This window comes from Synchiropus splendidus, chromosome 6 (assembly GCF_027744825.2).
Source record: "Synchiropus splendidus isolate RoL2022-P1 chromosome 6, RoL_Sspl_1.0, whole genome shotgun sequence".
Classification (NCBI taxonomy): Eukaryota; Metazoa; Chordata; class Actinopteri; order Syngnathiformes; family Callionymidae; genus Synchiropus; species Synchiropus splendidus.
In genome coordinates this window covers 10,233,776-10,248,409 of record NC_071339.1, presented here as the reverse complement: position 1 = coordinate 10,248,409, position 14,634 = coordinate 10,233,776, and the positions used below count along the sequence as shown (strand labels likewise).

Here is a 14,634-nt window from a genome sequence, read left to right as displayed (position 1 = left end):
TTGTGCACCTGTGTGATCAATGGACCAGGAACTCCTGCACTTACAAAGGTTCCCTGTCGTCTGGAGTTAAATAAAATAAAATACAATTATTCTGGTTGTAATTAATTAATCGTAATTAACTCATTAAAGTCCCACCACTATATTGAATACATAGCTACTTGGATAAGATGCTGCATTTGTGTTTAATGTGTTTTCTTTTTGCACGCTGGAGTTATAAATAGGAGTTTAAAATGCTAGACCTTGTGTTTGGGAACGTGAATACCTTGTAATACAATAGTCTGCCCCCCTCAGGTCTGTGAGATTGACAGCCCTCATATACAGCATACATCCCAATATTTCTTCAAGCATAAAAAGAATTGAACCAGTCGAAAGAGAAACTAGCGCTAAGATGTAAGAAGGTAGATGTAAAGGTCGCAGTCGAGCGCGTCCACAAAGCCGCCCCAGTGCTGATCCCAAAAAATGAGAGTAGCTTTAATTCTGCATGTCATTTGCGTTACAAAAAAATGTGTATTCCGTTTCCAGGTGAGTCGTTGTCAAAATGCTTAAGACAAACTCCTCTGGCTATTCTATTTTTCTAAGTTCAAGCAGCCTCTTGTTGTTCAGGCTTTGAACTTCCTGCCTGTCGCTCTGCACAGTTGTCCTGATAACAGATCTTATCACAGTTTGGCTTTGGCAATGTCACACTGGAAGACCAACAAACTTCTGGTTGCATACGCCCCTCCCCCGTCATACCTGCCCACAATTTCTGTCCGTTTTGTGATTTGCATTTCTAGCTGGAATGAAAGAGATGTTTTGTGTTTGGCTGTTTTTGTCCGAACAGAGCTTCTGTAGAGTCAGATGCACTGAAAGCCGAATGTTGCCTTGAATCTACTTCCTTTGAATTATGCTTTGCGAGTATGTTCATCATACTAAGCACTTTATTTTCTAAATATTAATTTGCATAAAACTACTCAGACATTCTCCATATGACCTTTTTTTTTAAATATCAGTTATATGAGTGTAATAATATTTGTTGGAAAAAAGCTTAATATTGCTGATGATTTCATTCGGAAGTGCAGCGCATGCTGCCTCCTTTACAAAATAAATTATAATGACCATGCTAGTGCATAAGTGTTAATGCACCCAACACCCTCATTCAGGCTGTCTTACAGTTGCAGTAGTGACTCTCTGGGGTTCTCATCCACCTGGGACGGTGTCTCATCTTAATAGGGGCCGCAACTTCTTCCAGACGCACATGGAAACCTGCTTCATTTCTACAATAGACTGATTCAATAACGTCAGTGCTGCGTTTGAGAAGCTAAATATTCCAAACGGTGTACTTGAAACGGTAGCTGCAGTTAGCACAAGGCTATTCATTAGCATGAGTTCACCAATGGCTAGCTGTTTGCCAGCTGCTAGCTCAACGTATATATCAGCAAAACAAATTGAACAAACGTCGCAGTGTTACTAATTTGGTCGCTCACCTGTCCAGGAGTAGAGCTGCCAGGTCCCAATCCAGTTTCAGACTGACACTTTCACTCCATCTCAGAAAGGGGCTGCTGATGTTTATGGTCGGTTTCTCACCGCTCTGTTTTGATTCCTCTTTGGAAGCATATGTAGCTAACGCTATGCTGCTAGGGGCTGTCTAGTCCCTGTATGACCAGAGCAGGAGCGTGGTTCGCATCGCCGGCAGTAAATCAGACCTGTTCCCGGTGCATGTTGGCCTCCGCCAGGGCTGCCCTTTGTCACCGGTTCTGTTCATTACTTTTGTGGACAGAATTTCTAGGCACAGCCAGGGGTCGGAGGGGATCCGGTTCGGGAACCACAGAATCATCTCTGCTATTTGCGGACTATGTTGTTCTGCTGGCCTCATCGGACGGGGATGCACTGGGGCGGTTTGCAGCCGAGTGTGAAGCGGCCGGGATGAGGATCAGCACCTCCAAGTCTGAGGCCATGGTGCTCGACCGTAATAAGGTGGTTTTCTCTCTCTGGGTCGGTGGAGAGTTCTTGCCCCAAGTGGTGGAGTTTAAGTATCTCGGGGGCTTGTTCTCGAGTGAGGAAAAAGGGGAGCGTGAGATTGATAGACGGGTTGGTGCAGTGGCAGCAGTGATGCGGTCGCTGAGTCACAAGACGAAGCTCTCGATTTACCGATCGATCTATGTTCCCACCCTCACCTATGGTCATGACCGAAAGGATGAGATCGCAGATACAAGCGGCTGAGATGAGTTTCCTCGGCAGGGTGGCTGGGCGCACCCTTAGAGACAGGGTGAGGAGTTCGGTCATCCGGGAGGAGCTCGGGGTGGAGCCGCTGCTCCTCCACATCGAGAGGAACCAGTTGAGGTGGCTCGGGCATCTGATCCGGATGCCCCCTGGACGCCTCCCTCGGGAGGCGTTCCGGGCATGTCCTACCGGGAGGAGACCCTGGGGAAGACCCAGGACTCGCTGGAGAGATGATGTCTCCGGTCTGGCCTGGGAACGCCTCGGGATCCCCCGGGATGAGCTGGAGGAGGTTTGTGCGGATCGGGAAGTTTGGGCTTTCTTGCTCCGAATGCTGCCTCTGCAACCCGACCCTGGATAAGTGGCAGAAGAAGGTGAAGGGGAAGGTGAAGGTGTAGCTAACGCTGGAATCGTCTCAGCCAGTCGAGCACAGCATAAGTTGGACAGTGTGAGTGGCCCTGAAGGCGTAGCAATTCAGACTTTGGCCCAGGTTACAAATGAACAAGATGAAGACTGACAGACTACCACGGTCAAAGAGATCTCAAAAGTGAAGCCAGATACCATAAAACAGTGACACCACTAGTTTCACTCTCAAAGAGAGATGACATTATAGCTCAAGAGTCGGTGCTGTGATATTCCAGCCACTGCTGCAGGTTCCTCTGAGAGAAACAGCTGTACAACTTCTTATTTCCTCAATTTTCCGAGCTGTCACCTTCTCTATGTAAATTTAAAGCGCTTCTCTTCATTATCCATTATGTGATAGACGATTGATAGCAAAACCACCAAATCTTGAGCCTGAATGAGAGTATTTCCAGCAGTATTATCACACTCCTTGATGGTGAATTTGCTAACTTAGACCTCAATAAAGTGACTAGGATGGAAGTGGATGTTCTTCCTATACCAAAACTCCGGACCGTCCTTCTAGGTTGTGGTCAACGCGCTGGTGGGCGCGATCCCCTCCATCATGAATGTGCTGCTGGTGTGTCTCATCTTCTGGCTGATCTTCAGCATCATGGGGGTCAACCTTTTTGCTGGAAAGTACTATTACTGCTACAACGACACCGCTGAAGAGATGTTCCACCCTGACGACGTCAACAACAAGACAGAGTGTTTCGCATACATCAATGCAAATTATTCTGAGGTCCGATGGAAAAATGTCAAGATCAATTTCGATAATGTGGGCGCCGGATACCTGGCACTGCTGCAAGTGGTGAGATGCTGTCGTTGTGATATTGAATTGGGAGTTGAAACCTGTTAGCCCTCACACCGTTTGTCCCCTGTCCCCTCTGCAGGCAACATTTAAAGGCTGGATGGACATCATGTATGCAGCTATAGACTCCAGAAAAGTAGGCACCGTGTGAACCCTGATCTCCAGAAGGAGGTTGTGAATTCATGTGTTTTTACTCACAACTTTTAGGTGGAAGACCAGCCGCTCTACGAGGACAACTTGTACATGTATATCTACTTTGTCATCTTCATCATCTTTGGCTCCTTTTTCACCCTGAACCTCTTCATCGGTGTGATCATTGATAACTTCAACCAGCAAAAGAAAAAGATAAGTTTTATTTCCCTCTCGCCATCTAGAAATGTCAAGCTAGTCAGACCCTTTAGTAAGTCTGTAGGGTCAAACTCGAGGCCAGGGGGCAGTTATTTTTGACTGGGGAGAAAAGGCACAGCAGTGACAAAATGAATCGGGAAAAGTCTTTTGCTTGTTTTTGAGTGCGACTGGCAGATTACGAGGCTGCCTGTTATTCCTATGATGTTTAGTTGTGAATATCATGCACTGGAGTCCATTGACCTTGTACGACATCTGAAGCGGTGGACGCGTTTGTGACGAAACATCTTTTGATTCATTCAGCACATTCTCACCCCCAAGGCGTCAAACAGTGACTTTTTCCAAGTAGACGAATGTGTCCCCGACTGCATGGAAGTCTGCTGGTGCATGTGTCACCACAGGGAAGGGGACACATTTGAACAATGCAACATGCAACGCGTAAGGTTGACGTTGCCATCACCATTGTATGCAGAAGTCTACGAGAAAATAGTCACTACTTGATACCTTGGGAGTGAGAATGCATTGATTAATATTTCCTTTTCTTATTCATCATTTGTATACTGTTCTCAGTTATCTGTAAGACGCCACTGCACAGTATTATTTCTATTCAGGATGATTTGAGATGTTTTCTTACATCTTGTCTTCTTAAACCGACTCTATAAGATCCTGAATTGTAACCAAATCCTTTTTGTCCCTTTACTTTGGGGGTCAGGATATTTTCATGACAGAAGAGCAAAAGAAATACTACAATGCCATGAAGAAACTTGGCTCCAAGAAACCACAGAAGCCGATTCCTAGACCTCAGGTACAACCAGAAGAAGCTTTCAATGTCCCCAAAGACCCATGCTGAAGCTTTTCTGTCTCCACAGAACAAGATCCAAGGAATGGTCTTTGACTTCGTCACCCAGCAGGTGTTTGACATCTCCATCATGATCCTCATCTGCCTCAACATGGTCACCATGATGGTGGAGACGGACGACCAGTCGAAGGAAACAGAGGACGTGCTTTATTGGGTCAACTTCATCTTCATCGTGGTCTTCACAGGAGAGTTTTTGTTGAAGCTATTTGCACTGCGTCATTACTACTTCACCAATGGCTGGAACATCTTTGATGTGGTGGTGGTCATCCTGTCAATTGTAGGTAAGTTTTTGAACTTCCTGTTTACGCACTATTAAGGAGGCGTCCGTTTGCCAAGACCCATGAAATCACTGCTGTGTAATAAATGTTGAACATGCTGTTTCAGTTTTAATAACATGGACATTGTCATGATTCGAGCGGAGTGGGACCCAAATGCCTTAATGAAAAAGACTGTAATAATTATCAAAAAAAAGATTTGACAATAATCAAACAAAACAGAAGTCAAACAGGGAGATCACGAAGTAGGAATCTGAAAAAACAAATGCAAAGCACGATGATCAGGAAAACAAAATCACAAACACGGTTGTCAAAACAAACTCATGAGGGACAAAACTCAAATCAGAGGAAACAGGAAACACGCAGAGATCGGAAACAAAGAATAGAAACAACATAAACTCAGGCACCAGGGGAAAACCAAAGTATCAGAAAACGCAGAGAGCGAGTGGGCGAGGAGAAAGAAACGCGGAAGCCAGTTACCTACAAAATGAGTTGATTCGATCTGGCACACATTGCTGGAACCAAGGTGCTTAAGATGGGGCGGTAGATGGTTTGTAGTTTTGTCCCAGCTGTGTGCTCTGGAAGCTCCCACAAAACAGAGAAGAGGAAGACGACAAAAACAAAAGTGATGCAAAATAAGTCTGTCAGTGCGTTCAGCCTTCCATACGTCCAAGCTACCAAAATACGGGTACGATATGGTAGCTCCTGCGATGGATGTTTTGATTATGAAGATAGGGCATTCTAACCTCTGCTGGTCTCTGCTGGTTGGTCAAGCGCCATCCAAGTGTTGTGTCCAGGCAGAAAATCAGTGAATGAATGTGAAAGAAAAGATCTGCAGTGTTCCAAGATGAAAAAGTGCAGTTCTTGAACGGTTATTTTGCTTATCGTCCTGCAGGAATGTTCCTGGCTGATCTGATTGAGAAGTACTTTGTGTCGCCGACCTTGTTCAGGGTGATCCGTTTGGCTCGTATTGGCAGAATCCTGCGGCTCATCAAGGGAGCCAAGGGAATCAGAACTCTGCTGTTTGCCCTGATGATGTCACTCCCGGCTTTGTTCAACATCGGACTGCTGCTGTTCCTGGTCATGTTCATTTTCTCAATCTTCGGCATGTCCAACTTTGGCTATGTCAAACACGGAGCCGGGATCGACGACATGTACAACTTTGAGACCTTTGGCAACAGCATGATCATCTTGTTCATGATCACCACCTCCGCCGGCTGGGACGGCCTGCTGCTGCCTATCCTGAACTACCCTCCAGACTGTAACCCGCTGTTGGAGAATGCTGGCACCCCAGCCACAGGAAACTGTGGCAATCCTTCTGTGGGCATATTCTTCTTTGTGATGTACATCATCATTTCTTTTCTGATCGTGGTCAACATGTACATCGCCATTATCTTAGAGAACTTCAGCGTGGCCACCGAGGAGAGCGCTGACCCACTCAGTGAGGACGACTTTGAGACCTTCTATGAGATATGGGAGAAGTTCGACCCAGATGCCTCTCAGTTCATAACATATGCCAAGCTCTCAGACTTTGCTGACGCACTTGAACACCCACTCCGGGTCCCCAAGCCTAACACTATCGAACTGATCGCCATGGACATGCCCATGGTGAGTGGAGATCGCATCCACTGTCTGGACATTCTGTTTGCTTTCACCAAGCGGGTGCTGGGTGACAGCGGCGAGCTGGACATGTTGAGGCAACAGATGGAGGAGCGGTTCGTGGCGGCAAATCCCTCCAAGGTCTCCTACGAGCCGATAACCACCACCCTCCGGCGCAAGCAAGAGGACGTGTCCTCCAGAATCATCCAAAGAGCCTACCGCTCCCACCTTGCCCGGCGGGGTTTCGTATGCAAGCGCAAACCAGCCAACAACAAAGTAGAAAACGGCGGAAACAATCAGGAGCAAGAAAAAGAGGGAACTCCATCAACTGCCTCTCTTCCCTCTTATGACAGTGTTACCAAACCTGACCACGAAAAAGAAGAGGACAGCGACGGCAGAGGAGGAAGGAAAGAGAAGGGAAGAAACCAAAAAGACATCAGGGAATCCAAATGCTAGAGCCTTGGATTAATTACCACCATAGTAACAATTATAGAAATGTAGTAATGTGGACACTCACACGCAACAGATGTACAGATTCTTTCGTTTGCAACTCTGTAACGGTAATTTTGTTTACAGACTTCATTCAGTGAAGCGGCTCTGTCTCCTACAGCTTAAAGGATGGTGTGTCCAAAAACACTCATATTCAGCGAGGCGTGTTGGATCTTATCTTGGCTGAGGCAAACGAAAACAGAAGAGCCAATGTCAGTGTTTGACCACTGGCTGACACAACACGACACACTGAAATCACACTGGCAAGCAAATTAAAGATTCCTATGGAAGACGGTTTTAGAGAGAGAATTGATTGATGAGACAGAAGAGGCGCCCACTAGTGGCGCTGACAGAGGAGCAAAGCGACAAACTCTGTAGGAGCTGGAGCGACCAAGGAGTCACCGTCTCAAACAACGCAGAGCATTCAGAGTTTTGTCGAAATAATCTTAAAAAATCTTCATTTGGGCAGCAAAACTACAGAGAAAAAAAGGAACAATATGTAACATTTTACCCACGCCACCGTCTCTTCTTCCCATTTTAACTTTGTTATACCCACGTCAAAGTTTTTTTACACCAATTGGTTATGGGTCTGTTTATAATATGGGGTCAATTTGGGCCAAGGGCTTACATGTACTCAGAAAGATTTCCAGACAAATACATAAACAATTGTGCTTGTTCAATGCATAGAAATGACTTGCATGATGGCATGTTTTGATCAGAATCTTGCATGAATTATCATAGTCCACAAGACACTAATACTCGGACCACATCAACGGTTAAACAGGGAGACTGAGCTCCCGAACTGAAGGTTTTCGTGTTCAAAGTGCTGGAGCAGATTACCCTCAATGTTTTGGGGTCATGAATCATCACATGTCAAGTTTCAAAACCGTTGCCTCTACTGGCTGATGGATGGAAACGTTGGTCAGTTTACCACTAACGGTGGAGTCCACAATCTTCTGCTTCTCGTAAAATTCTAAAAACGGTGTCATGTGTGTTCCAAGAGATGTAACATGTATCGTCTGGTGGGAAAACAAACTGTATTTTTATGATTTAAATGCGTCATTGAAATGTTGATATCATTTGCTGTGAGACGCGCGCGCGAGCGGGCATTATTTGGAGTCCAGCGTGGAATGTTTCTCTGAAGGTGGTCGGGAAGAGTTTTGATGTATTTACTAGCATGTTTCTCTCTTCTCTTCATGTAAGTTTAGCTGGCGATTTGTGTTCCTTTCATGAGCTATTCAAGCCATCTCCTGCTTTGATTCAGAGCGAGGTGATAGAGACGGAAGGCGAGGAGAGAGAGAACACATGTGGGATGATGTGGATGCAAACTCTCCTCAGCTGTGAAGAGAAATCAATGGATGGATGTTAAGAACAATGTTCTGCGGAGAAGCCAAAGAGATCTGCCTTGTTCTATCCCACGATGCCCTTTGTCGTAGAGTGGGTGGGGGTGATGGAGATTGCCTTGCCCATTCTGTTTTGTCGCTGTCACGTCTCCGCCGAGAGACCCTAGTATGCAATGCTTGAAAATTCATCCCTTTTTCTCAGGAGACACTATAGATGTACTATGAGCTCTGCAACAAAATGCAAGTGAATGTGACAGGTGTATTACTGAAATTATGTTTTACAATTTTTGTGTTTCATGCATCATGTTGATGGACTATGATCTCGGCTGGCAGCCGCCCGGTCAGGAGCTTCCTGCTTATTATGCTTAGAATTATAGGGCTAGACGCATCTCAGTGACACAGCAACGTTTGGTTTGCTTGTTAACGCGCTCTTTATATTGATAGACATTTGTGGTTAAGTCATCATGGAATGTTGTCCGGTCTCAATTACTTCCACTAAACACACGAATACTGTACACCGCAACAGCAACCACAGATCCAGGAAACACTGTGAGGAGGAGTCGCGAGAGACAGCTGGGATTTACAGCGGCACATTGAGCGAGTGGCCCCGGAGTTCACCGCTGAGCTGCTCTGTGGCCAGTCCTCATCGTTCTTGACGCAGAGAGATGCATTATGAAGGCACTGTGAGTGTCAGCGCCGCTTCATGCACTTTGCCGTGATGTCACAACCCCTCATGTGTTCACAACTGATACAATGCAGGTGCTGCATGAGATCTCCAAAATCAGTGGGTGTTAACTTGAACCAAATAAATCTCTGACAAGCATTGAAGCTAGTGCCGCCCATTTCCTCCAAGGTCACCGTCAACTAAAACCATACCTACACATCTGAAGCGATCAACATCCATTTGGTTTAAAAATAAAGAAAAAAAAAAGGTTTCAGCTATGTTCTTCACGGCACAAAATGTAAGAATGGACTTTTTAAGAACCTATAGATGATGTAATATATTTTATTTAAACGGCATGTGTAGTTTTTTTTTGTAAATACGGGGTTACCTTAAGAAAAAAAACTACAGCTATTAATCTAACACAAAGTATGATTAACCATAACTAGAATGGCTTCCAGCTGACACTGCTGTCACTCTTGTTAGACTGACACGTTTTGTTAGACGGAGTAGAGTCACTTTTTACATAAAAACAGGGGAGTACACTAAAGAATATGTATTAAATTGTATTTAAGACTGTACAAACCAACATATGCAGAGTTATGTAACATATATTATATATATATTCCTCCAATTAATATATGTATAGTATATATATATATATATATACATCTGTGTCGCTCCACCCCTGAGGTGAATCCAGAACCACAGGGTTAAACTGATCATGCTTCTGTCTTCGTGCCGTGTGTTCAGACGAATCAGAACTCTGGCGCCCCCTGGACTTGTGCACACTGGGCACCTGCATGGTGGCTGCTTGCTGAGAATTGTGGAGCCTGAGAGGATTGCACTACCAGCATACCCTTTTGTACATGTGCGACGATGTCTTGACCCTCCTTTCCTATATTGTACACTCGGAGACAAACTCACAGCCTTTTGCAGGCGACTCATTTTCCAGCGCTAACTTCTAACCATGTTTCCTTTGTAACACACTGCTGCAGTTTTGTGTTTTCAGTGTGCTGTCACCTTCCATACTATATATATATATATATCCAGTGGTTACGTTGTCTGCAGGTCTGTGTGTCACTCACCAATCCAATATTCCTCTGAAAATCATCGGTCACTTCAACTGAACAACTTGAATTGCAGTTGTGTCTGTTTTGACTGTACGCGCTCTCAATGAGCGAATGCCAGGATGATCTTCGATCGTATCGGATTACATTTCGTTGGGATGCTATGATTGTAAAGCAATGATGTAGGAGTGAAGGCGGGTTGTGAGTTGCCATCATTGGCAGTAGATGAAGTCACAAGGCGTCACGAAAAGCAGCTCACTTGTTGCGCCATGATGCACCAGTCTTCTTTTTTTTTTTCTATTGGAATCTTGAACTGAATGTTGGATGAGCGACTTGACACATGGACCTGCTAGCAGTCTGTGTGTTTGTTTATGGTGCAATATCTCTAAACGGCACGTGCCTTTTTAGCTTTCTAAGTCTGTCAGTAAATTCAGCAATGAGGACCTCAACATCCGTGGGAGTGAACCCCCCAAAAAGGAGCACGATTGTAACCATGAGTGAAAATGAACTCGCCGCCACGATTCGACGGAGTGGGCTAACATCTGGTAGAGGCACGTGTAGTGCAAGTGCTCTCTCTGTGTTCTGTTTACTAGCTGCTGCGCTGGTAAGAGGACAGCTTGCCTTCTGTTTTACAACCTGTTTATTTACCACCGTCGGTATACGAGGCCATTTTTTGTAGCATGACTGAGATCTATTTTTCTTTTCCTTTGCTGACAACAGACTGACAAGAGAAAAAAAAAATAAAGACAAACCTTTTTAGTGTCATTATCTGTTGCCACTAATGCAGTCAGAGAGAGGATGTGTGTTGCACAACCACATGAGACAATTCAGTGAGAAACCGTGAAAGAATGTCTTCATTTGAGCACGAATCTATTTCCAAACAATAAAGCAGCCTTACAGTTAACCTCCTGCCTCGTGTTGTTTTTGGGGAGCACATGATGTTGAACTCATCCATAAGAAGACATTGTTATTGACAACTGCATGGTGGGGAAGAATGGCCTTCAAGGTATTTCGGTAGTCGACGAGTCACCGAGTACACGATAAGCCTATGACGTGGACAGGTTGACTAGCACAGCAACATGCCACGTGTAAAATAGTCGTTGAAAAAGAAAAGGAATCTATCTGAATTGTTGCAAAGGCTTGTAGAGAAATGCTTTGAAACTTTTAATAGTCCTCTGAAGTGTGACTGTGATGTCATCACGACTAGTCAACTAGTCATGGACCTGACTGTGACTACTAGTCGCTCATACTCGACGAGTCGTTGGTACAACTGCGACTGTCTTCCCGAGGAGGAACACTTGTTGGTTACACTTTATATTAGGGAACACTTTTAATAAGTGAATGACTTGCTAAGTTACTGTTAAAACTCAATAGTTATGTTGGTGTTTAGTGTGAACTTGAAATATAGTGAAGCTTGACAACATGCTTATTTGTATTTTAAATAGATGAATTAAAGGCTCATATGCTGGTAATATACACAAGATTAAGTAGTTCACTTATGGTAACACATGTTCCCTAGTCCAAGGTATAACCCAATTACGCAAGTCATTTTTAAATGGTTTTATTTCTTGCAAACAGAATGCCAACTAACGCTGCGTCACGCCTGAGAACCCAGCGTTCTGATTGGTGAAGCTGTTCGGCACGTGAGTGCCAGCCACAGACAGCACTGCAGTGCAGAGAGATGAAGTCAGTGGCCTGTGCTGAGTCAGCATTTGTCCACAGACTCAGACTTTACAGTCCACGGTGCCAGCCGTCTGCATCACACATTTGTTATTTCTCCTATAAACTTAACCATACACAGAAATAAGCAGCATTAGCTTAGCTCGAAATTTGAGATGCATTTGACTGTAAACTCTATGATTCCCTTGGGATGGGCTGCTGTCCACACACCTAGACGTAATGTGGGTCTAGACCAGGGACAGCTTACATTGGCATTTAAAAAAAATGGCTGAAAAAAGAATAGAGGAATTGAAAAACTGAATATTGCCTGAAACATTTTTGTATTGAGCTAGAATGGTATTAACATTTAAAATAAGAATATACAGTGGTACCTCAGTTTTCGAATTAGGAACTTCGAACAAATAGAATTCAAACTAAAATTTCGAGATTTTTTTGCTTCTGATTTTGAACAAAAATCCAGAACTCGAACGCCCAGAAAAAAGCTGAAAAAAACATAACGTGCGCGGACCGATCAGCTGACCCACGACGCGCTTTGTTATTGTGTATAACGCAGCCTCTGTGTGCAGACGTGTCCCGTTAGCTAAATTTACTGACTGTTTTTTCTTCATATTGAGGTGTAAAACCTTTCCTGTCTCCACACTGGACCGTGGTAGAGTGTCACAGGGGAGGTGCTCGCTCTCCACACCTCTGGAGCACTCACTCCAGGGTTTGATGTCCTGTTGTGGGCTGGAGCTGGGACAGGGATGAGGCGAGTCTGGGACAGAGCGTTACTTGGTTTATGACTTTGTCACAGCCAAACTGCACAGAAGCGCACATTCAGAGCTGGACACGCACCGGGCACCTCTTCACTTCTGGAGAGACCTCACTCACTCGGCAACCCCTCCCACATGCAGCGGCCACACACATAGAGGAACAGCGCACCTGCAGCAGACACTCTACATTCACTCCTACAAAAGCCTATTTTTTCTTTTTCCATTAATTGTAATGGGAAAAATCGATTCAGATTTCGAACAATTCTCTTCAACAGCCGTCTGGAACGGATTGTGGTCGAGAACCGAGTTACCACTGTATTTCTATATTTGTCATTCCAGCCAATATTCTTTTTTTCAATGCCTATACATTTTTTTCTGCCAATATTCTTTTTTTTCAATGCCAGTGTAAGCTGACCCTGGTCTAGCCCCATAGACGTATGGGTGGAGTATAACTGCATCGGTCAATTGAACGTTGAGCCTGGCAGTGGCGGCTCAATCAAATCATCAGCTCTATGGCACCCTCTAGTGGAAGAAGCGAGGTGATTTTTCTTCAGATTGAGCCTACAGCAGGTTCTTCACCTTTCTGATCTCGGTGCCCATCTTTTCCAGACCAGATGGGTCCGGGGCCATTCAAGGAATAGAACTGAGTCGTTACTGTGATTTGTGATTTCAGAATTACTGATTTCATTTGTGTTCAATAACCACACATGTAAACAAACCAAAACCTTGTGAAATGGCATGAAACCATGTGGTTAGCGCAAAGATATTTGTCATGGAAAAGTCCAACCAGCAGCAGGCGCAAGTCATATTCATCAAATTTACTAAAGAAAAAATAATAAGAAGAAGAAAAATAAAATAAATGTAATAAAACGACATATTTTTCATAAGTAAACTCTAAAGAAGATAAGTGAAGTGTAAATGAAAGTATCGCCATAAAATGTTCTAATTGATCTTAAAACCAGGTGAACAGCTTTTACTGTTGGGGCGCCATCACTTTCTTTTTATTCAAGAACTTCTCCATAGTTGGTCAGTTCAAGTCAATTCAATGACTCACTATTGTACGGAAGATGATTAGGGCCAGTGAAGAAAAAAAAAAGTCAGAATTCCAAGTTAAAAAGTCTGAGATTTAAGTCAGAATTCTCACTTTAAAGTCAGAATTCTGAGATTAAAGTCAGAATTCTGCCTCTTTTTTTTTCTTCACTGGCCCTAATCCTCTTCCGTACTACTGCCACCATATGGGGTGAGTCAGATTGGACCCAAGTGAATTAAAACTGAGCATCTCGCGGCCTGGAGGTGGAAAAACAAAATACTTCTGAGACCCTCTAGGGGGCGCTCGCGGCCCAACCATGGGCCTCAGCTGTTTGGTTAAGAATCACTGGCCTACGGTTCAATTAATTTATTGTCTTTAGTCTTTTTAGGTCAGTCGCAAAATCGTCTGGATAAACAGTCACTAAGGTTTGAAGATCTAATGAACATCGAGTCGTGGTTTTAGCACTTCCGTGGTAAAACTTCTCATTCTATATCCGAGTTTCTCAGAGTTTTGGGTAGGTGTTAGACAATGTCAATAAAGGAGAGAGCGGGGCCACAAGGTTGGAACCCAAAACACATGTTGATCTCACAGTTGTCCTCTAAGGGCCGCAGTCAGCCCCCAGGCTGCACTTGTCTCTGTAGAGTGGTGTGAGGGAGGGCAGCAGGATGGCAGGGACCCAGTGGTGACTGGACGTCTTCAGTGCGGTTACTCTCTGAGACATGCAATCGATTTCTTAACAGAAATAATTCAAGGACATCTTGAGGAAGCTGCCACGAATGGGGAGCACCCTCGCGTTCATTTCACCCGCCATAATATTCACATTGGAATACAAACTATAAAATCTATCTCATTCACCTTTCATTTCTTGTTTCTTACTTGACACACTTCATTCGTATTATAGTTTTTAGAATAGTTTTATATATATATATGAATTTTTAAACAAAGCTAACTGCTAGCCTCATTTTAATGTTTTATTAAACACTGGCAGAAAGAACCAAAACATTAAAAGTCCAATTCTATTATGTTCTATGTCCTTATAGCTGAAACACAGTCAGGTTTTAGTTGTTCAAAAGTGAGTTTGTGATTTGAATGTCAGTGTTTCAAAGTGGGGCTGAAATTTTTGGA

At 44.2% G+C, this 14,634-nt stretch overlaps 1 protein-coding gene across 5 annotated transcripts in view; it reads left to right on the top strand.

The window, feature by feature from the left end:
- The window catches only part of LOC128761064 (sodium channel protein type 8 subunit alpha-like), a 50,687-nt gene extending 39,746 nt beyond the window's left edge, over positions 1 to 10,941 (top strand). For all 5 annotated transcript variants that reach the window (XM_053868956.1, XM_053868954.1, XM_053868957.1 and 2 more), the window contains 6 exons: positions 3,122 to 3,406; positions 3,489 to 3,542; positions 3,614 to 3,751; positions 4,452 to 4,556; positions 4,621 to 4,891; positions 5,781 to 10,941. In XM_053868956.1, the coding sequence (XP_053724931.1) occupies positions 3,122 to 3,406; positions 3,489 to 3,542; positions 3,614 to 3,751; positions 4,452 to 4,556; positions 4,621 to 4,891; positions 5,781 to 6,940 (2,013 nt within the window). In that variant the 3' untranslated portion in view covers positions 6,941 to 10,941. The remainder of the gene's footprint in view (positions 1 to 3,121; positions 3,407 to 3,488; positions 3,543 to 3,613; positions 3,752 to 4,451; positions 4,557 to 4,620; positions 4,892 to 5,780) is intronic.
- The last annotated feature ends 3,693 nt before the right edge of the window (positions 10,942 to 14,634 follow it).